The 25496-nt window shown below is 38.9% G+C and overlaps 1 protein-coding gene across 1 annotated transcript in view; it reads right to left on the bottom strand.

Moving 5' to 3' along the window:
• Positions 1-25496, bottom strand: part of TENM1 (teneurin transmembrane protein 1) — a 938436-nt gene that overhangs the window by 73874 nt on the left and 839066 nt on the right. The window contains exon 26 of the mRNA XM_036443384.2: positions 1791-1945. Within this exon, the coding sequence (XP_036299277.1) occupies positions 1791-1945 (155 nt within the window). The remainder of the gene's footprint in view (positions 1-1790; positions 1946-25496) is intronic.

Genomic DNA, 25496 nt, shown 5'->3' with positions numbered 1-25496 from the left:
TGGCAGATGGAGATGGGAGAGGATATTAGAGCTAATGACTAAAGCAAGGTTTCTGGGTGATGTGTTCACTTTCTTTTCCTTGCTATGTTAGGTTTCACGTGGCTTGAATAATGAAGTAACAGAATATCCTTACTGGAGAATATCACCGGCTGCCTACCCAACAGTAATCCTTCTTTCCTTGCTAATAGAGCCCTGATTTTGGGTCAAAAATTAGGTAGCAATGTGCTCAGGGACAGTGACCCAGTTCCAGAGGGTCTGAATCCATTTTGGAGATCTCATTTCCCCTTTGCCAGTGACTGGTAATGGCATTGGTAAGTGACTTGATTCTGTCCATTGTGACATAAGAAGAAAATCTGCTGGCATCTTCACCTACCTGTGGTCATCTCACTACCTGAGATAATTAAACCTTGTTGTTAAAACCACTTTTAGATAAGTGCTTTATTATTTGTCATCAAAACCATCCACTCTGATACACTAACCAATCTTAAAACTCTCAATTTCTACTCTAATTCATTTGAAAAGATTATCTAATAATCTATTTCATCAGTCATAGATTTATGGAATATTAGAGTTTAAAGGGCCCTCTGAGTATAACTGGTCTATTTCCTTTACTTTATTTTACTTATTTATTTTTAAAACACTTTTATTGATTTCACAGAGGAAGGGAAAAGGAGAGAGAGAGATAGAAACATCAATGATGAGAGAGAATCATTGATCGGTTGCCTCCTGCACGCCCCACATTGGGGATTGAGCCTGCAACCTGGGCATGTATCCTGACTGGGAATAAAACTGTGATCTCTCAACTCTCAACCACTGAGCTGTGCTGGTTGGGCTATTTCCTTATATTCCTATTTTAAATACCAACCTCTTGTGTCTGAAGACTGAGAAGATTATTCTCATAGGTCTGTGCTGTATGCTCCATAATATCTCCACACGTCTAATCTTGATTTTGTAGAATTGTGGTAAAATCAGAATTTTAGACTCAGATGAGAGCTACACTGAATTTTCTCATTTATCCTTATTGGCATAAAGCTTTCCTAAATATATGTAAAATAGACCTTGGAGGGAATGTTGTTTTTACTTAAGAAAAATTTCAAATGCCCCAGAAATAGCTATTTACAGGCACATAAATAACATGCTCATATCTTCATTTAAAGAGATGTCTAAAGACTATAGGAGTCAGCTGAAACCAGTTTGGCTCAGTGGATAGAGCGTCGGCCTGTGTACTGAAAGGTCCCAGGTTCGATTCCGGTCAAGGGCATGTACCTTGGTTATGGGCATATCCCCAATAGGGGGTGTGCAAGAGGCAGCTGATCAATGATTTGCTCTCATTGATGTTTCTCTCTATCCCTCTCTCTTCCTCTATCCCTCTCTATCCCTCTATCCCTCTCTATAAAAAAAATCAATAAAATATATTTTTTTAAAAAAAGACTATAGGAGTCAGTACTTTCCCAAATGTGAGATACTGTATTATTTAAAAATAATAAAGTTATGTATCTAGGAAAATAATTAATAAATGAGATTGGCCTTACCCTCTAATTGATTCAAATTTGAGAGACTTTAATTTTTATGCCAACATTCCATCTAGCCTTACTCCTATCCTAGCTTGTTATTTTCTCCCGAGTTTTTCTGAGCAGCAAAAAAGTAACTTACATAAGGCAAAACTTCTGTTATCTGATGTTATAGCAGATACCCCAGGCTTCCTTTCTACATAATTTCTGTATGAGGAAATGCTTATTCATTTCCATGATGCCAAATGGTGATAACACTTGAAAACCAGTGGCGCCTACCTGAGTGATGTCCATTCCTGAGTCACAGCTCAGTGGCTGTGTAGAAGTCAGACCATTTGAGCCGATTACAGTGGAGATCACAGCATTCTCATCAATTCTCCGAATCATAGTCCCATCCACAAAGTAAATGAATCCATGCCTATCAACTGTGATGCCTGTTGGGAAAGAGCAAATGAGCATTAGGAGGCTAGCGGGCCACATTTGCACCAAGATCAGGAATTTGAAATAAGCTGTAGAAATGGAAAAGCATTTTAAAGACATATGGATTCAATTTTGCTCAGCACGGCCAGGACAGTAATGGGAGGGATCTGTTTGGGCACACATTAGCTTCTTAGTGTATTGAGAAGAAATGACAAAATGTAACATGTGGAGATAAAGCCAGGTCTAACAATTTTGTGTTATTCAGTTTTACATTTTCACCCCCTGACACTTGCTTACCACCCACAAACAAACAAACAAACAAACAACCCTTTTTAAGATAAATGCAAAAAGACACAAGAGGCAGTATGTATTACATTTCTTTTGGGGTACAGATGTATAGGCTACTTGCTTATTTTCATAGTTGAATTAGAAATAACTGACTTGGAAAGCATTAACATTCTTTTCATCAATTCACACTCAGTTAACAAGGAGTTTGTAATAATACTGATAAACTGGACTGAGTTTTATCTCTGTAATACCTATTAAGGGGGGAGAGGGTTGGAGAGCAAAATTATGGTGTCACAAAGGGAATGGTTAAGCTTCTAGAAAAAAAATAAAAGCTAATAAAATTTTCACAGTAGTTTTTACATACTGTGTTAACAGCCTGGTTCCTTGGAAAATAAAATAAAAATATCAAGTTAGAAAGCTAGTGTTCTAATACTGAATATACCACTTACAACCAATGTGTAATTTTGATGGAGAAATTTGTCTCTTTAAATTTCAGCCTCTTCTTTAGTAAAATATGGAAAAGATTATCTGCCTAAGATACTGTGATTTGTTTTTGTTCCTATTTCTAACAAAGAGCCCCTAAATCTCTTGAATTGATTAAGTTGTGAGAGATAAAGGTGTCTTTTGTTATGCTAATGAGCTAATTTTCAGGCTCACCTAAGTATGGGTTGGTTGCCAGTGGAGCCAATCTTGTGATTAGAGGGTTGGAGAATGAGGGCCAATGATTTAATCAGTTGTGTTTATGTAATGAAGCTTCCACAAAAATCCCAAAGGACGTGGTTCTGAGAGTTTATGGGTTGTGTGCACATGTGGTGAGTTGGAGAGTGGCTCATTCTAAGAGGGCCTGGAAGCTCCTTTCCTTTTCACTATATCTTGCCTTATACATCCCTTCCATATGGCAGTTCCTGTATTTTATATATATTTTAAATATTTTTTTTATTGATTTCAGAGAGGAAGGAAGAGTGAGAGAGAGATAGAAACATCAATGATGAGAGAGAGTCATCGATTGGCTGCCTCCTGCATGACCCCACTGGGGATGTGCTCGCAACCAAGGTACATGCCCTTGACCAGAATTGAACCCAGGACACTTCAGTCCTCAGGCCGACGCTCTATCCACTGAGCAAAACTGGCCAGGGCTGTATTATATATTTTTATAATAAACTGGTTATCCAGTAAGTAAAATGTTGCTCTGAATTCTGTGAGTCACTCGAACAAATTAATAGAACACACACTGGGGGTTGTAGGAACCTCTAATTTATAGCCCAGCCAGTCACAATCACAAGTGACAATCTGGACTTGAGACTGGCATCTGACACTATCTCCAAATAGATAGTATCAGAATTGAGTGAAATTGTAGGACAAGAATTGCTTGTTGGTGATATAGAAACCCACCCACACTCACCCCCTTTACACTGGAAAATGGTTTTAGGATACATTTTATCTAGGTAAGGCGACCAACTGTCCTGGTGGGTCAGGGTTCAGTTTTAAAACTGGGATAGTCCTAGACAAACTGGGATGAGTTGGTTACTCAAGCCTAGGTTATTATAAGTATCATATGAAATAATACATTTAAAAAGGGTCCGACACATAAAGAATATATGGTTCAACTCCTGCTTCTCTTAGTGCTTTTGACAGTGATCTTGAAAATAACCACATGGCATTACTTTAAAACTAGTCTACAATTTGAACTTCTCCCATCTCTCCTTTATTCAGACCTTGTGAAACTTAGAATGTATGTTAAAAGTTAGGAACATCTGTGATAAGAAGCATGTTCTTTTATCGCATTCACAGGCATAATAATTTTCCTGGCCAAAAGTGAACTCATCTAAAGACAGTTTATAAACCCAACTTAATAAACTGCTTTTAGATGAGCTAATTTGTTGGCAGGAGTTTAATATTAAGACTCAGCTTTATGGTGTACTTTGATTAATCCTGATGCTCCTCATGAAGTATTAATCCTTAGCATCTATAAAAGCTACAGATTCATTTTAACTTTCCCGGAATACCTCTAAAGTCATTTATGTTTTGGTGAGTTCTCCAAGGAAACCAGCATGTCCAAATAAGGAGAAGTACATGCCAATACATCCCTTTATGATTTTCAGAGGCCTAAGGACCTTTAAGGAGGTTTGTAAAAAGACTTTTAAGATTGGGCTAGGTCCTAGGATGGTGACACATGAATATTTCTTTTATCTCCAGAACATTTGAACTGAGGATGAACCAAGGAGGTACCTCTACTTTAATATATATATATATATATATATATATATACATACATACATATATATATATTTCAGAGAGGAAGAGAGAGGAAGAGAAAGATACAAATATCAATGATGAGAGAGAATAATTGATCGGTTGCCTCCTGCATGCCCCACACCAGGGATTGAGCCCACAACCCAAGCATGTGCCCTGATGGGGAATCAAACCATGACCTCTTGGCTCATAGCTTGACACTCAACCACTGGGCCACACCAACCAGGTAGTACCTTTACTTTTTTTTTTGTTTTGGTAAAATCAATTTCTTGAATGCCTAGAATTTTGCCTGGTTTGTGGAAGGCCTGTAATTTGAGATCACCTTCTGTGACCTCCATATAAATATCACTGAGTGTGAAATGTAAATTGTGGCTGTTATAAGAGGATGCACTAAAAGATCAAGACTCCAGTCTGGAGAAAGAAAGGCTTAGAGTAGATTGCTTAAAGTGTATGAAATTATGAATCTTTACCAAACACATATTGAATGTCACTATGCCATGTGTTGTGAGGGCCAAAGGACAAATAATCCAAGTACGTGGAAAGTAAAACTAAGAATAATACTTGTTAAGTGGGAAGTAGTACACTTAGAGAATCTAATCCTCTGAAAAGTGGAGGATATTCACAAAGGTATAAATAGATGGATTCTTACCAAAATTAGTATATTTGGGGATGTCCTACATTGTTATGCTGACCAAGGAGGACAACTCTGTTAATTGATCACTATACATGTCATTCCATCAGGGTGAAGTTTGTATTGATCCAGAGATGATAATCATAGAGTTTACATGTTTTTCCCACTTTTCATTTTTGTGAACTTCTAAATACAGTGAACTGTTTCCTCTGTTCCTGTCATTGAATTCCACAGATAATGTTTATTACTCACTATTGGCCCTCAGGGCTTATTTGGCAGATAGTTTGTAGGATACCGTATTTTCCGGTGTATAAGACGACCCCCCAATTTTACAGTTAAAACATAGGTTTAGGCCTATATTTGCTGTATAAGACTACCCTCCACTTCCGAGTCAACACCAGTTCTTTTTTTAATTAAATTTTTAATGAATGACATTTTTCGAACATACCGTAATATGCCATACATTGATACGATAAATGGAAGGTCTCTTCACAAATGGCAATGCCATGAACTTGACCGAGAAACAAGAAATCCAAAAGAGAACATTAACAATGATGGCATCATCTGGAAAGAAAATTACATGAAGAACTTGCAGAAAACGCTTGTTTGTGAGTTGGAAAATTCGTTTAACGGCATATCGAGACGTTTTTTCGGGATATACTCAGCGTATAAGACAACCCCTGATTTTCAGTTGACCTTTTTTTGTTTCAAAAGTCGTCTTATATGCCGGAAAACACGGTACTCTCTTTTCATATAGTTGTATAGCAATTTCTTTTATCGTGGTTCAAATTCTAAAATACTCCTTTTTCCTTGAGACTCTTTAATTAAATTTGATTGAATTACACTTACATTTGGAGTTGAAAGAGATTGTAAAAAGAGCTTTGAGAGACTGTGTGATAGGTGCTTATTAATGTACTGGGCATATTTTATGTGAATATATTTTTCATTTCCTTCACCAACCAACCAACAAACCAATCAGGCAACACATGAACTAGTGTACGCGCTCACACACACACACACACACACACACACACACACACACTCTCTCCCCAAACAACTAGTTTCACAAACTTGTCACTGGTGAGGTTTAAGGTGTATTTAATTTTCACTGAGGTTAAAAACCAAATTTAAAATTCCAGGCAGGAAAAAGAATTATTTTTGCCATTACTTGAGGGGGGTGGTTTTCCTCCCATAAGAAGTACTGGTATAGTGCAGAGATGTTGATGATACAGTATGATCTATTACTGTCTGTTAGACTGAGTAGGAGGAGGTGGTACATGCCTAGTATATTTTAAGCTTTATTCTTCAGAGATAGTGATGTGAGTGATTTCAGATAACATAAAACCATCTGGGGCTAGCAAAACCTGCAGATTCAATTGAATTTTATTTTGGGAGATATTGTATCCAGCTTTCCAAAATTTTGTTGTAGCTATAATTTATTTCAATGGTCACATCTATTGATGTGTTACTGACAGCATTTTCATTAGCCCTTACACAATTGAAGGCAAGATTTTCTCACTAATTTATGGAAAATAAAGAACATTATAACCTGATGAACAAAAAGGTAGATACAGTGGCAGTAAAGCACCGAACAGACTGTCAAATTATAGCGGGAAGGCTGGGGAGTGTTGGGGAGGGAAGGGAAAGAGATCAACCAGAGGTCTTGTATGCATGCATATAAGCACAACCAATGGACACAAGACGCTGAGGGTTGGGGTGGGATGAGGGTATGCGACAGGGGTAGGGGAGGTTGGGGGATGTCAATGGGGAAAAAAAGGAGATATATGTACTACTATAAGTAACACTTTAAACGATAAAAAAAATAAAAGAAAAAAAGATTTTGGATAAGAAAGGAATTAAACTTCATTGAGAGAACCACATCCAGGGTTTAAATTTTTCACCAGTATTCATTTTTAGAGCAAGCAAAAGCAATATAGATCTCTCATATAACCACAAAGTTAGGCAATGATGCAGGGTGGGTGGAGGTGGAGGTGGGAAGAACGGCACACAACAGCTTGAGTCCCCATACCACCACTTCCATCAAGGAAAACATTAGGCCCAGGCGCCAAGACAGCATGTTTAGCTTGGAGCACATTTTTACATTTGTGAGAAAATAAATAAATCCTTGCAAATTAGTGCATATAACGAAACCACTGACAGATCATAACCTGGAAGTGTGAATTGTGCTGTCTCCATTCATCAGCATTAAGCCCTAACAAGCTCTTTCTATGGAGGGACCTGCTCATAAATAAACTGCATCTTGTAAAAAAAAAAATTATTCACAATGTCTTATGCAAAGTAGGGGACATTATATAATAGCTGAACTGCAGGCTCTTTTCTTCATAAAGCATAGCTCTGTATGAAACAGCTACAAATTATGGGCAAAATTATTTGACTTCTTCCCTTGTCTTATTATCCTCCAATGAATAAATACTATAATTCTTGAGGAGACAATTGCCTAAAGCTGGGCAGCCCGGATGGTTACTAATAAATTTATCACCTGTTGGGGAAGAGCACGCCGCTGATCAATACTGAAGCAGCTGTGGTATCCTGATGTGGGGTCACTGGGAGTCCAGATGTGGAGGTTAATAGCCTGGAAATAGTAAGCTAAAAATCCCAAATTAGATAACAGTGAAGATCAGAATTTTTGGCTGTGCAGAATGCCAATTTCAAATGTTGGCAGAAGGCATCTCTGTAATTTATAAAAATTACAGTTGTTGAGGCCACCTACATTTTTATTGTTTCTATATTAAAAATGAATCTTATTTCAGAATATAAGCTTGGGAAGTAGTCATAAAATTCTCTCCATTTATGGCCTTAGCAACCAGAAAACTGAAATACTGTCTTATTTTTCCTTTTCACCACAATCTGTCCTTTCATTTTATAAGACACAGATAAATGTTTAAAATAAACTTTCAGGTAATGTCCTAAGTGCAATATGGTGCCAGCTCAATCTCTGATACTAAAAGTCTGAATTGTGTAAGCGACACTAGCTGTTGATCACAAAGTACCCATTAAATCAGAGAGAGATTAATATTTTGCTTTGTTTATGTGCATTTCAGTTCTTGGAAAATTGCTATCATATATGTGATCTATATGGAAATTCTCATTAGGCAGAAAAGTCCATTTTCCAACTGATCTGATGACTGTCCACTTAATTACCCACTGGGATCAGAAAGGGCCACGTTACTTCTGCACAATAAGCCTGTTAAGTTCTCTTGCTAGGTAGCCAGTAAATGGAGCTTGTAGAACTTGGAAGGATTACAAATGTCTGTGTCACTAGGGTTGCAAGGAGGCAGAGCTTAATGACCAGCTGAGATGATTTCACTGTGTGGTTAACAATGAGAACAGGAGTTCTTTGATAAGAGACTAAAAAACTCACTATAACATTACATGACTAGTGTGAGTCATTTAGTCAGATATTGTATGTTAATAAAAAAAGTGTATATTCTAAACAGTAAAGGTCAATTTCCAAAGAATTTAAATATATTAGAATGCTTACATATTCAAACTAATATTCTATTGACTGGACTATTCTTTTTTCATGACTCAGAAAGTACTTTTTATTTTTATTTTTTAAATATATTTTATTGATTTTTGTACAGAGAGGAACAGAGAGAGATAGAGAGTTAGAAACATCGATGAGAGAGTCATCGATCAGCTGCCTCTTGCACACCCCCTACTGGGGATATGCCCGCAACCAAGGTACATGCCCTTGACCGGAATCGAACCCGGGACCCTTCATTCCCCAAGCTGACGCTCTATCCATTGAGCCAAACCGGTCCCGGCCAGAAAGTACTTTTTAAAGGGCTTCAGAGACATCATAAGAACACCAATTTGTGGTTTAGTTAACCAAGAATTCTGGTTGAGAGAAAGGCAGATAAATCCAGTTTTTAGCATTTTCAGCTCCTTTGCTGTCTCAAGGCTTTAGCCTTCAGGACAAGGCAGAGTGAATGAAGAGCTCTCCTCCCTCCACCAACCACTATTTTTCTAAAAGCTCACTGGGGGAGCTGTTTTTCTCCTTACTTATTAATTTATTCTGGATTTATTTTCCACCTATTATGTTCTAGGCACTGAAAGTAAAGCAAAGTATAAAACAGACATGGTGCTGCCTTGAGGACTCAGAACCAGGTAGGGTAGATGGACAAACAACCAGGCAACAACAATGCCTTGAGATGAGCACTATTTGGGGGCAAGTCCAGGGTTTCATGGCATAGCCTTGGGGGATGGACTGGGGAGATGAAGGTCACAAATGATTTCTCAGATTAAGTGACATGGATGCAGAAACTTGAAAAATCATCTTGGATTCCTGATGAGCCTCGTGTGAAATCCAGGTAAACACACTGAATAGCTATGAAGGATAGCTAATATCACTAAATAATAACCATTTTCATTTGCTGAGAATACTATGATATTCCAGGCACTGTGCTAAATACTTTATATACATTTTTTCATTTATTCATCACAGTAGCATTGTGGAGTAGGTATTACTAATATCTTTTTAAGTGATACGGAAGTAGAGGTTCAGAGGTCAAATGACTAATTCCACATTATTTACCAAGAAAAAAAAAATGCTAGATTTAGATCATGTTTGTCTGACTTCAATGTTCATTCTCTTAATTACTATCCCATGTAGCCTAAATGAGGCTATTAATCACTTTACGATGGGAGTGGTGTCCAGACTGGTTTCAGAAAGTCCATGAAATTATTTTCAGAATATTTTATGTATGGGTATTGTCAAGGGGAGATGGTCCATTGCATTTGTTAGAGTGTCAAAGTGATCCATGATCCCTTCCAAAATATTGTTAAGAATTCTTATATTCCTGTAATCTATTGGACCTCTTCAGAATTATTTTTCAAAAATATTCTGTGAGGAGATCTGTCTCTTGCCTCAACAGTGTTTGGACAGAACAGACCCAGGTACACCCCTTCTTCCAGCTTTTGGCCGGCCACTCTTCCTTTGTCTTATCCAGTCACCACCTTCAGAACCAAATCCGAGACCAGCCAACACAGTTTTTTTTTTTTTTCTACCTTAACTCCTTATTGCCAAACAACCATGAGCTTCCAAATTCATCAGAATTATTCCACCGATGTAGAGGCTGCGGTAAACCTCCTGGCCAACCTGCATCTGTGGGTCTTCTACACCTCATTCTGGGCTTCTATTTGGACCCGGACTATGTGGTTCTCAAGGGCACGGGCCACTTCTGGAGGAGAAGAAGTGCGAGGGCATTGAGTATCTCTTAAAGTTGCAAAACCAATGCGGTGGCTGCATTCTCTTCTAGGATGGGCTGAAGCCTCCCCAAGATGAGTGGGCAAAACTCAGGATGCCATGGAGAGGAACCTAAACCTTTTAGAGTTATAGGCCCGAAGACCCTCATCTCTGTGACTTCCTGCAGAACTACTTTCTGGGTGAGGAGGTGAAACTCATCAAGAAGATGGGCTATACCTGACACACCTCTGCAGGCTGGCCAGCCCCAGGCTGGGCTGGTCAAGTATATCACCCTCAATTATGACTAGGAGCCTTTGGAGCCCAGAGGCCTTTGAGAGGACCCTCTGCATTCCCCTGGTGTCTGGCTTTTACCTAAGCCTCTCCCCGAAACTACTAGTCATTTTTTTTAACCACTTGAAGCTCTCCCCCATGCAATGGAACAAATGAAACAATAAAGCTTTTTTTGCAGAGAAAAATATTTTGTGGCTTCATCCCCACAAAACTGGTTTTATTAAAGTACTCAGTTTCCATGTGAAAGGGATTTTGGTAACTTGACTATTATCATATGATCTACCATATAAAAAGGAAGCCTCAGAAATAAGGGTCACAAATTCATATGTCATCAGGGGTTAGGCAAATGACATAAGTTTGTAAGTTAGGCCAGATATTAGAGTAAATAGATTTTGGGAGAAACTAAGTTAACTAAAAAGATCATGTCCCATCAAAATGCATTGAATCTTTTTTTTTTTTTTTCAAATAAAGGCATAGTATAGGTCAAATTAATTATATCTTTGAACTGGATTTATTCCTCCAGTCCCCATTTATGACGCTTACTAGAGGATAATCAGGAGGAGTATATCATCAGTGAAGAACTTGCAGTGAGCAGAGAAGATCACTAAACTTAGAGTAAATATAATAATCAGTGTAGTGCTGCCATTAAAAGTCATGTCTTGGTACAGAGATATCCCATTTATCCCCTGCCTCCCCACATCCATAACCCCCACTCCCATTAACACCCCACACCAAGCAATTTTTATAACAGATGAACATACATTGACACATCATTATTACCCAAAGTCCATAGTTTACCTTAGAGACTATGTGTTGTACATTTAGTTTAAACAAATGTACGATGACATATACCCACCATTAAAGTACCATATATAATAGTTTCAGTGTATGAAGATTCTGCTAAATTTTTCTGTGAACCTAAAACTGTTCTAAAAATAATTTTTAAAAAGTTATGTCTTGATACACGTACTATGAAACAAAAAATAATCAAATCTAGTTGTGATCCTCATCATTGAAAAATAAAATACCTGGGTGACTGATGATACAATACATGCTAAGAATTCAGCCTCTTTTGTTCCCACCAAGAATGAAGTTCAGAATTTGTGATAAGTTCATCAGATTTAGTCAAATCAAATCAGAAATCTAGGTGTCAAGCTGAACTCAACTTTGCTATTGTTTTGCCACCCTTTCTTACCTCATCCTTACTTCAGAAAGCCCTCCCCCACTTCAGTATGGCAGAAACTCTATGATTTTATGTGGCCCAAGTGATGTATGTTATTTATAGGCCTGGCCCCAACAAAACTTAATGGAGCTTCTCTGTGGATCACTCACTTCTCCTGTAGACTAGTTGGCTGCAGAGCATCTAGTGGAGGACTCCCAGGCTTAGTGAAATGAGGAGCCACTAGATGGAAGAAGCTGGGTCCCTGAGTCACTGCTTAGAGCAGGGATTCCTCCCATCCCCTGTACAACCCATATTGGTCTGTGATATGAGCAAGAAATAAACTACTATTTTGTTAAGCCATTGAGATCATGTGTGGGTTTCTTTTTTCATACAACTGTTAGCTTGGCTTATTACATTCACCAACTCAAACCCTATTCATCTTTCAAGGCTTCTACAAGATGTTTCTCTTCTAGGAAGCCTTCTCTTCAAACTCCAGTTCATTCTACTCTGTTTTCTAACCTACAGAAGCTGTTTGTTTATTTTTAATGTGAATTCTCCAATCATACGCTGTTTAGGCAATAAGCTCCTTGAGGGCAAAAACTGGATTTTGGGCTTTAGTTTTACACTGCAACAGATCCAGTAGACCCGGGAACAAATCTCCAGTAAACCTTGTTGAATTATAGACTTAATTGACACATTTATATTTGAAGCACATCTAACTTAAATCAAATAAGGCATGCCATGCAGTGAAGAGGGACAGATGAATTTCTCTAAAATTGAGTATATAATAGAATGGAGGCAATAGTAATCTCTTTCTCTAAAGACCTTTAAGAGGAATACAGTCCCCTCTCAATTCGTGATTATTAGAGTGTGTGTATGTGTGTGTGTGTGTGTGTGTGGGGGATGAGTTAACAATCAAGAGAAAGTAAAGTAAAAACCAGGGATCAAATTAACTACAAATGAATCTGATCTACGTAGATAGCTACACTGAATTGCTCAGGCTCCCCCCCAAATCCACATTTCTTGTCTTATAATGTCTTCTAACTTTACCATCTTAGGAGTTTTAAGGAAACAGAAATGCCTCGAGATTTTGCCTTAATATGCTTCCTGATGGACCACAAGGTCATGTCATAGATATGATGCTAGCTCTAAGGTCATGTCATGGATCTGGGTTTCAGGCTGACTTCTGTTGCAAATTAGCTGTAGTACTTGAGACAAGGCAAATATTTAACCACTCAGTGTCTAGATATCCTAACTCATATCCTGACTTCTACACAAGGTAAAATAGTGTGACACTCATAACAGCCAATGAAAAGGAAGCATTTTAAAGAGGATGAAATATTATGGTGGTGGTTAAGTAGTGTCCTAATTGCTCAGTCATTGCTATCATTCTTCCTGAAATTGACTTTTCTAAGACCATAATCATAGACAAAGTTTTCCACATAGACTCTGCTCAACATTTTAGGCTTTTCTATGTTGGACATAGTATAAAATTTAAGCTCACAAAGCATTATGTAACACTTGACAGTAGTAGAGGGTCCTATGTTAGATTCATCACAGAGAAAAGACAGTGGTTGAAAACAATTTTGTTAGCTTAGGGCAGTGGTCGGCAAACTCATTAGTCAACAGAGCCAAATATCAACAGTACAACAACTGAAATTTCTTTTGAGAACCAAATATTTTAAACTTCTTTTAATGCCACTTCTTCAAAATAGACTCACCCAGGCCGTGGTATTTTGTGGAAGAGCAACACTCAAGGGGCCAAAGAGTCGCATGTGGATCTCGAGCCACAGTTTGCTGACCATGGGCTTAGGGGAAATACTGTACCATGAAACTACTGGTGTAAAAAGCCATCAAGATTAAGTTTTCATCCAGAAAACCAAATAAATGAAGCTCCATATTATACAACTTGCTCAGGAAGACCTGGGCCAGGGGTGGTGTCTGAACATTTAACAGTGAAACCAGACACTAATAAAGGTGTGAGTTGTTTTTCCTTGCTTTATAGATGTAGAAGTGTGTGTAAGAGAGACTGGGGGAAGTAGATGGTTCTAGTTCAGTTGAAATGCACATCTCCTGTTTTACTTTTGTGCTAGAGTTCTTATTCAAATGATTCCTGCCAGACTCAGGAAGTATGGGCTAATATAAATGAGGTTTACCAAATACAAGCTGAATATTTTATATTCCCTCCCCCCCTTAAAATTCTTCAAACATCAAGTAATTATACCTACGACAGCACTCAGATACATTTTGAAGAAATGCCTCTGTCATCCTAAGGAAATAAACTGCCTCACAAGAGCCTTATGTGAACAATTGGCCAAGGAAGTAAAGTTCATTTATTGCCCATGGACCAGGGAAAAACTAATTGTAATTGTTACACTCTAGGGAAAATGACTCTTTTGCAAGGTATGTGACTGACCAAAAGATTCTAATAAAAAAGCTAACTAAGTAGAATATCTTGACCTGGATACTAAATAAAAGCAGGATATGAGGAAGTAAGCCTGCAGTGCTTACTTATTCACAAAAATGGGCTAACTCAAGAAGAATTTAAATTTCTGTAGGATAATTATTTGGATCTAATGCCCATTCAAAAACAACACAGAGGGCCCATTTATAATTCTCCGAATATCTGTACATCTTGACTAATGAAGCTATTGCTGGAAGAGAGGTTCACAGTCAGAAGTGGTAGATAGTCATTTGCTAAAGGCAGGGTAGGGTAACAAACACTCTGTGAATACAATTTTTAAGTCCTTTCAGTGAAAATTTAAGAGATATTTTAGGTTGACTGATTTGGGCTCAGTTGAGAACATATGATTACAACAATCATACACACACACACACACACACACACACACACACACACACATACACACACACACACACACATAACAGCTGAGGAAAAGAAAATAGCCAAAACAGTTGTCTGATGACACAATGTCTCTGACACTCTTTTTTCATGCTCTGACTGAAAGTTTGACAGTCTGTGGGCACAAGAAGGTTACATTGAAAGGTATTGAAAAAACTGAGATGCCTTGTTCAAAGGGAGCTGGTGACTTCCCTAGCCTTGTCTTGATCGAGATTGGGTTTCCAAGGCCATTCCCCCACCTTTTTTTCCTTTAAATTCAATCACCCAGATGTGTTCAGGAGAGATATGAGAGGAGAAAGAACGTTTGGGATAGAAGCTGGGAGATCGTATTGTGAGACTGACTGTGACTTTCAAAAATTTACATAATCTCCCAGTCCTCAGGTTTTTGCCTTTGTCTACTGGTGAAAATAAAAGCTGAGCTGCCCATGTCAGCGGATTACTGTAAAGACCAAATAAAATAACATCTACTCTATCTGTGAAATCTTTCTGAAAGGTTAACACATGTGATGTTAATATTTATGATTTTGATTAACTGTTAGTTTTTTGGCATCATGCTGTGCTTTATCTGTTACATGATTACCTGCTTCAGCACTACTTGACTTAGATGGCAGAAAGCCTGTGTGCTATTCTGTCAGCATCTCCTCCATATGCTGGTGATGATGGGTCTGGTAGGATTCTGTGTTACTTCTCCAGTCAAACTTGTCTATACACTGGCTCTGAAACACACCTTTCACTTTCCCATCACTACATTTTTGCCTGCACTATTCCCTGTGCCTGGAATGCCCTTTCTTTCTCCTGGTATCCAAACCCTATTCATATTTTGAGACAGTGCAAGTCTAGCCTCAATTATTACAATATACAAAGTGATTTAAAAATGTGCCCATATATCTGTGTTTTTCCGTGGTTTTGGATGATAGCTGTTTTGTCTTTTAGTTGAAGTTTTGGTTGTGACAGGTGTATACCTTATGCTACCATCTTGGTTTCTCCTCTCCAGAGTTCTTTATCTTCTTCCAGAGTTATTAGTTTTAAAACTTATTTACTCATCCTCATTCTCATCATCATACTTATTCAGTACTTAATCTGTGCCAGGTACTGACTTAACCCATATGGTGTCATTTCATCCTCTATTACCCTAGAAGGAAGGCAGATGCACAATCTCCATTTTACAGATGAGAAAACAGAAGCTTGGAGATGTTAATAATAAACTTGAACTCAGTTTTATCTGCCTGATTCCAAAGTCTTTAGGTTTAATTACTATAAACACTTCCCAAGTTTTCTAAATTTCATGAGGCCCAAATGAGAAAGACACATTAGTAAGATTTAAGGGTCATTGAAAGGTCTGCCTATCTGCCTTAAAAATGACTTTAGCTGAAACCGGTTTGGGTCAGAGGTAGAGCGTTGGTCTGCGGATTGAAAGGTCCCAGGTTCAATTCCGGTAAAGGGCATGTACGTTGGTTGCAGGCACATCCCCGGTAGGGGGTGTGCAAGAGGCAGCTGGTAGATGTTTCTCTCTCATCGATGTTTCTAGCTCTCTATCTCTCTCCCTTCCTCTCTGTAAAAAATCAATAAAATATATTTAAAAAATAAAAATGACTACTTTAGGAAGGTTTTTTTTTTTTTTTTTTAAAAGATAGAAATTTTAGAGACCTTAAGGGAACATACTGCTAAACCTGACCATATAAAGTTAGGAAAATTCTATATGGTTAAAAAAAAGAGAAATGGCAAAGTTGGAAAATATTTGCCACACATATGAGAGACCATGGGATGCTTTTCTTAATTTGTAAGACAGAAAGAGCAACAGCTCAATAGAAAAATTGGCAGATGATATGAAAATAAATTTACTGGAAAAAAATACAAATGGTCACAACAGATATAAAATAATACTCAACTTCATTTATAATTAAAGAAATTCTAATTAAAGCTACAAGCTAAGATTTTCCACTAACCAGAGAAGGATATATTAAAATATTTAATGACACTGAGAACTTCTGAAGTAATAGCAAAATTGGCACTCTTATAATTATTGGTATAAATATGTTTAATCTTTTGGGAGGACAAGTTGATAATATCTACATAGAGAAAATTTAACTCTATGCATATACTAACAAAAGTGCTTCAAAACATATGAAGTAGGTTGTTCAACGTAGCACCACAGTGCCAAAAGATTAAACATAACACTAAATGCCCATCAAGAAGCAAATGGCTTAATAAATTATGGTATATCCATGTTATAATGTTATATAGTGGAAATGTCTTCAGGATATATAATCAAATGAAAGAACAAGGGTAAAGAGTAATTTATATGATATGATTCCTTTTATGTAAGGGAAAATACATATGAAGGAATTGCAAGAAACTGGTTACTTTTCAAGAGAGATACTGAAGTGTGTCTCTTTGTGAAGAAGCCTGAATTTTTCTTTTTGCACCTTTCTATAGAGTTCAAGCTTTCAAACCATAGACAAATGTTACTATTTATCATTATATTAATTTTATGTTTTTATATCAATGGGGCTTATCCAGATGGTGGGATTATTTGCCATTTTAATTTGTATTCTTTATAATTCTTTCTTTAAAGACAACAAATGCAATGAAAGGACCTTTCACTACTGGACTGCTAGGATGTCTCCACGGTCTTTCATTTCTATTTTTTCTTGATTTATGGTACTGCCCCTTCAGCAGGTCTCCAGTAACATGCTCAGATGAGCATAACACATTGTCACCCATCTACACTATGACACTTCTTTTGGAGAGCTGTCATTTAGAAAGCAAAGACACCTGAGTCCTCAGAGATTTCCCATAGGACAGGACAGTGTGTGTGTGTGTGCGCGCGCACGTGTGTGTGTGTGTGTGTGTGTGTGTGTGTGTTTAAAAATACTTAGTTTGTTGGATTATAAAAATAATAAATGCTCAGAAAATTAAAGGGAATAAAATAAAATCACTCAAAATTCCTTATGCAGCAATTACTATTGCTAACACAGAAATTTAGATAAACTTCCTCTCAAACTTTTACCTCTGTGTGTACACACCACTCCTGCACCCTTATAGATGTAGGAGGAAATAGTAATAGTTTTGTATCCCGAACCTTCCATTGAATATTATATTGTGAGTATTTTCCTTATACTAGCAGAGTTGTGCCAAGATTTGGGGACAGCAGACAGTAAGGGGAGTGCATTTTCAGTAGAAATAGTAAAAGCAATAATAAAACTGATGAATAGTAGGCCTATGTTTACTGTCACCAATCACTGGAGATTGTAAACAATGTCAGTGATCAAATATCCTTCCCACTGTCCCATTCCTCTTCAGTATCCAGCTGCATGCCCATTCAGTTCTGAGTAGGGAGAGAGAAGATGAAAGGCTGAACTTATATCTAGCAAAGACAGACAGAGGGATGGAGAATGGGGCTCAGAGTTAGCCAGGGGAATTCCTGAAAGAGTGAGTGAAGAGGAGACATTTTAAAAATCCTCAACTTGACCAGTTTGCTGCTTAGACAACTTTAGAAAATCTGCTTCACTTAAAGAATAGCAAACCTAGCTGCTTTCTTACATGTTTAAGGTAACTTAAGCCATTAGTTGCCTTTAAAACACTGGTCTACTAGTATATGCCTTGTTTAGTGCTATCTATAATCCTTAGTCTGACATAGTCCCAAAATGTAATCAATTACAAAATAAAATTGGGCCCCTTAGCTCCATTTCCAGCTGTGTTTTACTCCATAATGATATTAAAATCAGGGATTTCCAAAGACATCTGGGTTTGCCGCATGTTGTGTGGGTTTCACACTGCTAATTGAATCAGTATTACTGGATGATCAATGAAGGTAAAAATGTCTTCTGATAACTCCTCTGTTGTGGAGTGAATATTATGAATTATCTGGGAAGTCAACACACTGTAGATTTCAGATTCCAAGAATCAGCAAAGCATGCTAGACTCACTAGGAAATGACTTTCTCATTTCTTAGATTTTATAGTCAGCTCCATGCATTTGGTAAACTCGAAATTACTAGGCCATCTTGTAACTGATAGTAGAGCAATATGGGGCCCTGATCAAAGGTTTTAGCTTTAATTCAGTTTCATATTTTAGAACCTTAAAAACAAACATTTTACATTGAGAGAAATTTTCTAATTAACTTCTGAAGAATTTGTACATTAAAACATCTCTTACCCTGCTGGAGAAGACTGATAAAGCAAACATACTACCTTCTACTGAACAGAAACTGTACTTAGAAGGAACTTGCTATTCTCATAAAACTTTTAATAGGAAGAAGTGAATCAAATTCCTTAATTACCATTTTATGGTTGGTAAAAGGGCAAATTACATGCCATCCATTTCTAAATTCCAAAATGTCTCTGGTGCTTTTAATTAAAGCTGCCATCTAGAAACTACTAAAGCAATTTTACGCAATTAGTTATTTATAGGTTACCATAATATACCACTCAAAATGTGACTGAAGTAATTTGTAGTGTGTTAGTTTGTGATCTCTGTCATTTTGGTTTGATGGGGAGGGGGTTCTTCTCATTGTCAACTGAACTGATGCTTAAGTGGTCAGACAAGAAAGATGTGACACTAAGGAGCTGTGCTAAGGAAGCAAAGTTATTTTGGCTAGTGATCTGAATCAAAAGAGTAAGAACCATAATTCCCTACTGTCTGTCCTGATATGTAGGGATCTAAGTTTCATTCTAAACAGTACTAAAGAGGTGTCTATCACGGTTATTCCCCCATCTCTCCCCTCTTTGTTGCCCTTCTGTCAGATACCCAGCAATTCACTTCCCTGTGCTACCTGAAGTAGCTCTCACCTGAGCTTGTCCGCTCAGGTGATCTCATTTATCCAAAAATGTCCATGCCTCCTAGTCCCCCATCAAGTGTCTCAATGAAGAATTAATGTGTTGCTCTCCCAGGAAATATCCTACACTAAACACTTAAGTTCACATCTGAAGAATCCCCTTATGTAATGAATTTAATATTGAAATGGTAGTCTGCTAAGGGAATTGTTTTGGTTAGGTGGTCCCTGGGTGGGGGGGAGTTCCCTCAAACTACATGTATAAGGAACCAACACTAGAATTACTGCATCTCAAGGTTGGGAGGGATCAACTAATTAAATCACAACTAGGGGCCTGATGCAGGAAATTTGTGCAAGGGGCTTGGCCCTTGCAGCCCTGGCTGCCTCAGCCCTAGCAGTCTGGGCTTCCTCCAGAAGGTTATCCGGACGGTTGTTCCACTGTTCGGTCTAATTAGCATATTACTCTTTATTATACAGGATACCTGAATCTGACCCTATTTTGACTTTTGGTTCTTTAGTGGCACCATTTTTCCCTAGAAATAATGAAGTCTCAGGTTGACTTACAAGGACATGGAACTTGCAAAGTAACATATTCCGTGCTTGGTCACTATGTTAAGCAGTATTATTTTTAGCAACAAAATAGAAAGCTTGATCATAATGGTAGGCACCATTTACTGCATATACACTACATGCTGGGCACTGTAATAGGCACTTTACATATATTACTGAACACTCTGTTGCATAGGCACTATTACTTAGCATGATAACTTCACAGACCTGGAAGCTCAGGGAAGTTAAGTTACACATTAATTGAGTGGTGGATCTGGGATTTGTATACAATTCTTTTTGACTCCAGATCCTGGAAACTTATCTCTCATGGCATTTGGCCTCTAAAATATTATCTCTGTGCTTGCTTGAATCTTATGCATGCATGAAAATTAAAATAATTGCAGAAGAAAAGTCATTTAATAATGTATCAGAAAAGGTTATTTAATAATGTATCATTCAAGTTTTATAAAGCTTGAATAAACAATGCAAGTTTCTCTGTATTAGCCATGGATGTTACCTAGACTAATAAGCCAAGGTTAGATATAAGTGTGTTTCCTTTTGTTGACTTTGCCATCAACAGCTTATGGCTTTAGGACTGTGACAGAAAAGACAGAAAGGTTCTCCTGTTCCAGCTGCTGACATAATATAAGGTTAACATTTTTTGACCATCATAAGCAGATGAATTTGACAGACAATGAATAACATGAACTCTCAATCTGGCTGCATAATAGACACTAAATCCTACTATAAACTGAGCTACCAGTACACAATTTGGGGGGGGGGGGGGATATCCTGAAGTAGAAACAGCATGGGATCACTAAGCAATAAATTTTAAGGCTTTCTCAAACATATTTTTCTCAAGATGCCTCTGATTCTAAGACAAGTATGTGGGAGGAAAGTTCTTATGAGAAATGCCTTGAAGTTGAGCTGGGAATTTGGCCATGGGTGGTAGAATGTTCTTATCAAGAAATTCTACTTCATGAAGGGGTTGTTCCAAACCTTTTCCATATATCTCAAGGTTTAACTTTAGTTCCTCACTTTTAGCAGAATAAACCCACTTCCTTGAGAACACTGAGGCTAACAATGATGTATCAGCAGCCTTCTTGCTCCTTCTGCCTAAAACTTATCCTTATATCTATACATTATTTTAGATTAGTCTCTTCAATCTCATCATTTGAAGACCCATTTCCTTTCAGCTTCATCCAGACCTTGTTTCATCATTTATTCTGTCTTCTGTATCTTTCTACTTACCTATACCATTGCCCCATCTCTCCTATAGAAAAAACCTCCCCAAGTGCTTTGTCCTCTCACTTCTTAACACTCTATTGTTTATATCTAAGCTTTGCATTAAAGTGATATTCAGTAGTGGTGTTTATTTTCTCACCTCTCATTGGCTCTTCAAATAACTGAAATCTGACTTCCATCTCTACCACCATTCAAACCACCAATGGCAGCCACCAATTAGCTCTTCATTGACTAATACAATGGCTACAAGTCTATTACTTTTGGTACTGTTTTTGTTACTTCTTGAAACAAACTGTTATGCTGGCTTCTTGGATACCAAACTCTCTTTGTTCACTTTTTTCCCCCCTGGAGATTTCTTTTCTATCTCTTTCATGAGATGCCCTCCTATAGCCTACACTGTAAACATCAGTACTCCCTATGATTTCTTTGCTCCAGTCTTTCTCTAGAGCATTTCCTGCCCTGCCACCAAAATAATCTATCAAAAAAGCTGCCTCAAATTCTTTGCCTATAAGATATAACCAAGACTTCCTACTCCTTCCCCTTCTCCTATTATTTTCAAAAATTTTAATTTTAGCCAAAACCAGTTTGGCTCAGTAGATAGAGCGTCAGCCTACTGACTGAAGGGTCCTGGGCTTGATTCTTGTCAAGGGCATGTCCCTTGGTTGCGGGCACACCCCTAGTGGGGGGTGTGCAGGAGGCAGCTGATTCTAACTCTCTCTCTCTCCCTCTCTGTAAAAAAATCAATAAAATATATTAAAAAATTTTTAACTTTAACAATACTGATTTATTTATTGTTTCCTAAATATACCATTCATTTTACTCATGCTGTGACTTGCCTGTAATTTTGTTGAGGGCTGGCCCTAGTGCCAATCCAAATGCTTATCCTAACATAGAAAAACCCTGGGTCTGTCACATCCACAACCACCGGAGGCTCCACCACCAGGCTAGGGATCTGAGGGAGCTGGAGGTGATCAATCAGTGGCAGCGGTGATTGGTGAGTGGCTGGAAGGCAGACCTCTTGGTCCCTCCTCCTGGCCCTCACGCTCCAATCAATCCATGGTGGAGGTGGGGAGGAACTGGGGACCTTCCTTAGTAGTCCTGCAGGGTCAATCTCAAGAGGCAGCCAGGCACCAACTGACCAGTGCTGTTGGCAGGATCCCGACAGAGCTGTCAGCCTCCTGGAACTTGGCCTTGGGCACTGAGGCCACTTCCCCTCCCTAGATGCACAGCAGGCTGGGATGGGAGGGGACTTGTAGCAGCAGAGAGGCGGGGCTGGGGGAGGGTGGCCTGCACTTCCCACATGGCCTGGGGCAGCTGTGAGTGCTCCTGATGGCCCACAGGCGCTGCTTCAGCTTGGCCTGCAGGCTCTCCACTTGGTACAGTTCACAGAAGTGCAGTCACCACCTCCATGCCACACCCCCACTTCCATCAGACCCACTGGCCCTGAGGCTCCCTTCCCGAGCTGTTTTTGGGAAGATCCTGCTATCAGTCTGCACTTGGCTCCTGAGGAGGCGGGTGGAACCACAGGCAACATTTGGTGGCGATTATTCTGCCTACCACAGTATGAATCGGGAAGAATAAAGCGAAAAGGGACAAAGGCAACAAACATGTAAATCTGGAAGGTGGATGAATGTTGTCCATGCCTCAGTAGCCAGAGGACATTGCCCCTGAAGTGAACTCTGAGCCAGAAGTGAGAAAAGTGAAGGGGCATCAGGAGTTACCCCACAAAACCCCCAAAGGCACCCATGTTAATGAACTAAGTACCCCTGGAAGTGGGAGCAATACTAGGGCCAAAAACAAGAGGATTGGTTTACACAGGGCTCTAATCCTCAGATTTCCTTCTCCACTCTGCACAGCTGTGCAGCTGCCCCGCCCCCGCAACAAGGACAGAAGGTTCATTGTCCTGAGGGGATAAAACAGGGTCTCTGAACCCAGGACACAGTAGGATATCTGGGCGGGGTAGCCCTGTGACCCACCAGCGATGTATTTGACTGCTCCATACTGAATGCTGGAAGCAGCTTTCAGTCCATCACCGGGGCCCCCTCCCCTCTGGCTCCCAGACAGTGAGGTCAGGGCTCAACTCTCCAGACAGGACATTCCAGAATTGATTCCCTTCAATCATGGACTATATTAACAACAAATATTTTGTTGCTGTTGTTTCATTTCCTGTTTGTTTTCATTTTCTTCTCCCTGCATACTGTTTTCTCCAAATTTCTCCCACTCCCCCCCCCCCCCCATTTGTATTAGTTCTCTTTCATAGTCCAATTCACCAAGAAAAGAATACCTAAATAGTTTGGGATCAGAGATTTCCCAATGAAACAGCCCAACCCCAACTCTCTGTGTTGAGCTGCTGAGTCAACCAGCCCTCACACCTGCTGCTCCCTGTATAGGGCTACTCAGCAGCTTGCTTTCATAAACCATTTTTTATATTCTTTAAGCAATTATAGGAAAATGCAAAGGTCTTAAGTGGTCAGTAAATGGCTCTTGACAATTGTACACACCTGCACAACCCATAACTCACTCAAGATATAGCACATTTCCATCTCCCAGAAAGTTTCATCATGCCCCAGTCAGCACCTCCCCCACCACAGAGGCAACCACTATGCTATTCAATATCTTAGACATTAACAGATAATCAGGGGTCATCAATATTTGAGAAAAACCTCTAATGTAACAAAAACAAACAGAATTTTGAGAAAACAATATGCAGGGGGTCAAAACTTTAAAAAAAAAACCTATTATTACTGTATTCAGACTTAGGAAAATATATGGTACATGGGAAATAAAAATTAGATGCTGTTTTTTGGGGAGAAACACTCTGAGAATGAATAAAACCTAACAAAAAAGTTCTTAACTTAGATAATATCCTAGCAGAAATGCAAACTTACTTAAAAGGGGTCAGCAGCCCTGACTGGTGTGGCTCGGTTGGTTAGGTATCGTACCCTGCACTAGGAGGTAGCCGCAGTCCCTGTCAGAGCACATGCACCGGTTGTGGTGTGGGCCTATTGATGTTTATCTCTCTCTCTCTCTCTCTCTCTCTCTCTCTCTCTCTCTCTCTCTCTCCCCCCCCCATTCCCTTTCTCTCTCTCTAAAAATCAATAAACTATTCTTTAAAATAATAAAATAAAATGGATCAGCAAACTATAGCCTGCAGGCCAAATCCAGCTCTACCTGCTTTGTAAATAAAGTTTTATTGGAACACAGCTACACCCATTTGGGTTTTTAAAAAATTCTTTATTATTGAGAATATTACAATGTCTCCTTTTTTCCCTCCAGTGCCCCCTCCAATCTGTTCCTGCCCTGCCCCAGGTCTTCACCACCCTATTGTCTGTGTCCATAGATAATGCATATCTTAATAATAAAAGGATACTATGCAAAAGGTTGTTACTCAAAAGCAGCAGGAGGCTTCATCCCCTGCTTGCGGGGGGGGGGGGGGGGGGGGGGGGGGGTTGTGGGGGGTGGAGCTGGCCTGCTGTGTCTGGGTCTCACCCAATGGGGTTGGGCTAGCCGGATCTGGGTCTCATGTGATTTTGAGGCACGCGTGGGTGGGCAGGGACTTGACTCTGGGTCCCGCAGTGGGCCTGAGACTAACAGGAGTGAGATTTTCATATACATTTTACTAATTTTCTTTCATCTCTGACACTTCTATTATAGAGAAAGGGCAAATAGCAATATTAAAATATCTCTTCTAATTAATTCCCTTTTATTTTTTTTTTAATTTAAAAAATATATTTTATTGATTTTTTACAGAGAGGAAGGGAGAGAGATAGCTAGAAATGTCGATGAGAGAGAAATATCGACCAGTCGCCTCCTGCACACCTCGCACTGGGGATGTCCCACAATCATTGTACATGCCCTTGACCGGAATCAAACCTGGGACCCTTCAGTCCGCAGACCGATGCTCTACCACTGAGCCAAACCGGTTTTGGCTAATTAATTCCCTTTTAATGTGTATTAATTTCATGCACTGGGCCACTAGTGTTACCATAATGGATCATGTACTAAAGAAATAGGAAAAACTACTGCCCTCCACTGCATAGGAGAACCAAAAAGATATTCTTGCACCTCTTTGTATACTATACTCTCTCCCTCATAGACACTGGTGACATCAGCAAGATGTTACTGATCAGTTTTATCATCTTCCCAATAACCTCAAATTTAGCCTTTTGGAATAACATGTAGATGCCAGGGCAATCAGTAGAGCCTCAGGATGCACTCAGATGTTTTCATTTTTTTGTCTTGACACTATCATACTCAGATTTCTTAGTTGCCATAAAGTTAAAGTATCTCTTATATGATT

Source organism: Pipistrellus kuhlii, unplaced genomic scaffold (assembly GCF_014108245.1).
Source record: "Pipistrellus kuhlii isolate mPipKuh1 unplaced genomic scaffold, mPipKuh1.p scaffold_m20_p_19, whole genome shotgun sequence".
Lineage (NCBI taxonomy): Eukaryota > Metazoa > Chordata > Mammalia > Chiroptera > Vespertilionidae > Pipistrellus > Pipistrellus kuhlii.
This window is presented reverse-complemented; position numbering and strand designations above follow the sequence as displayed.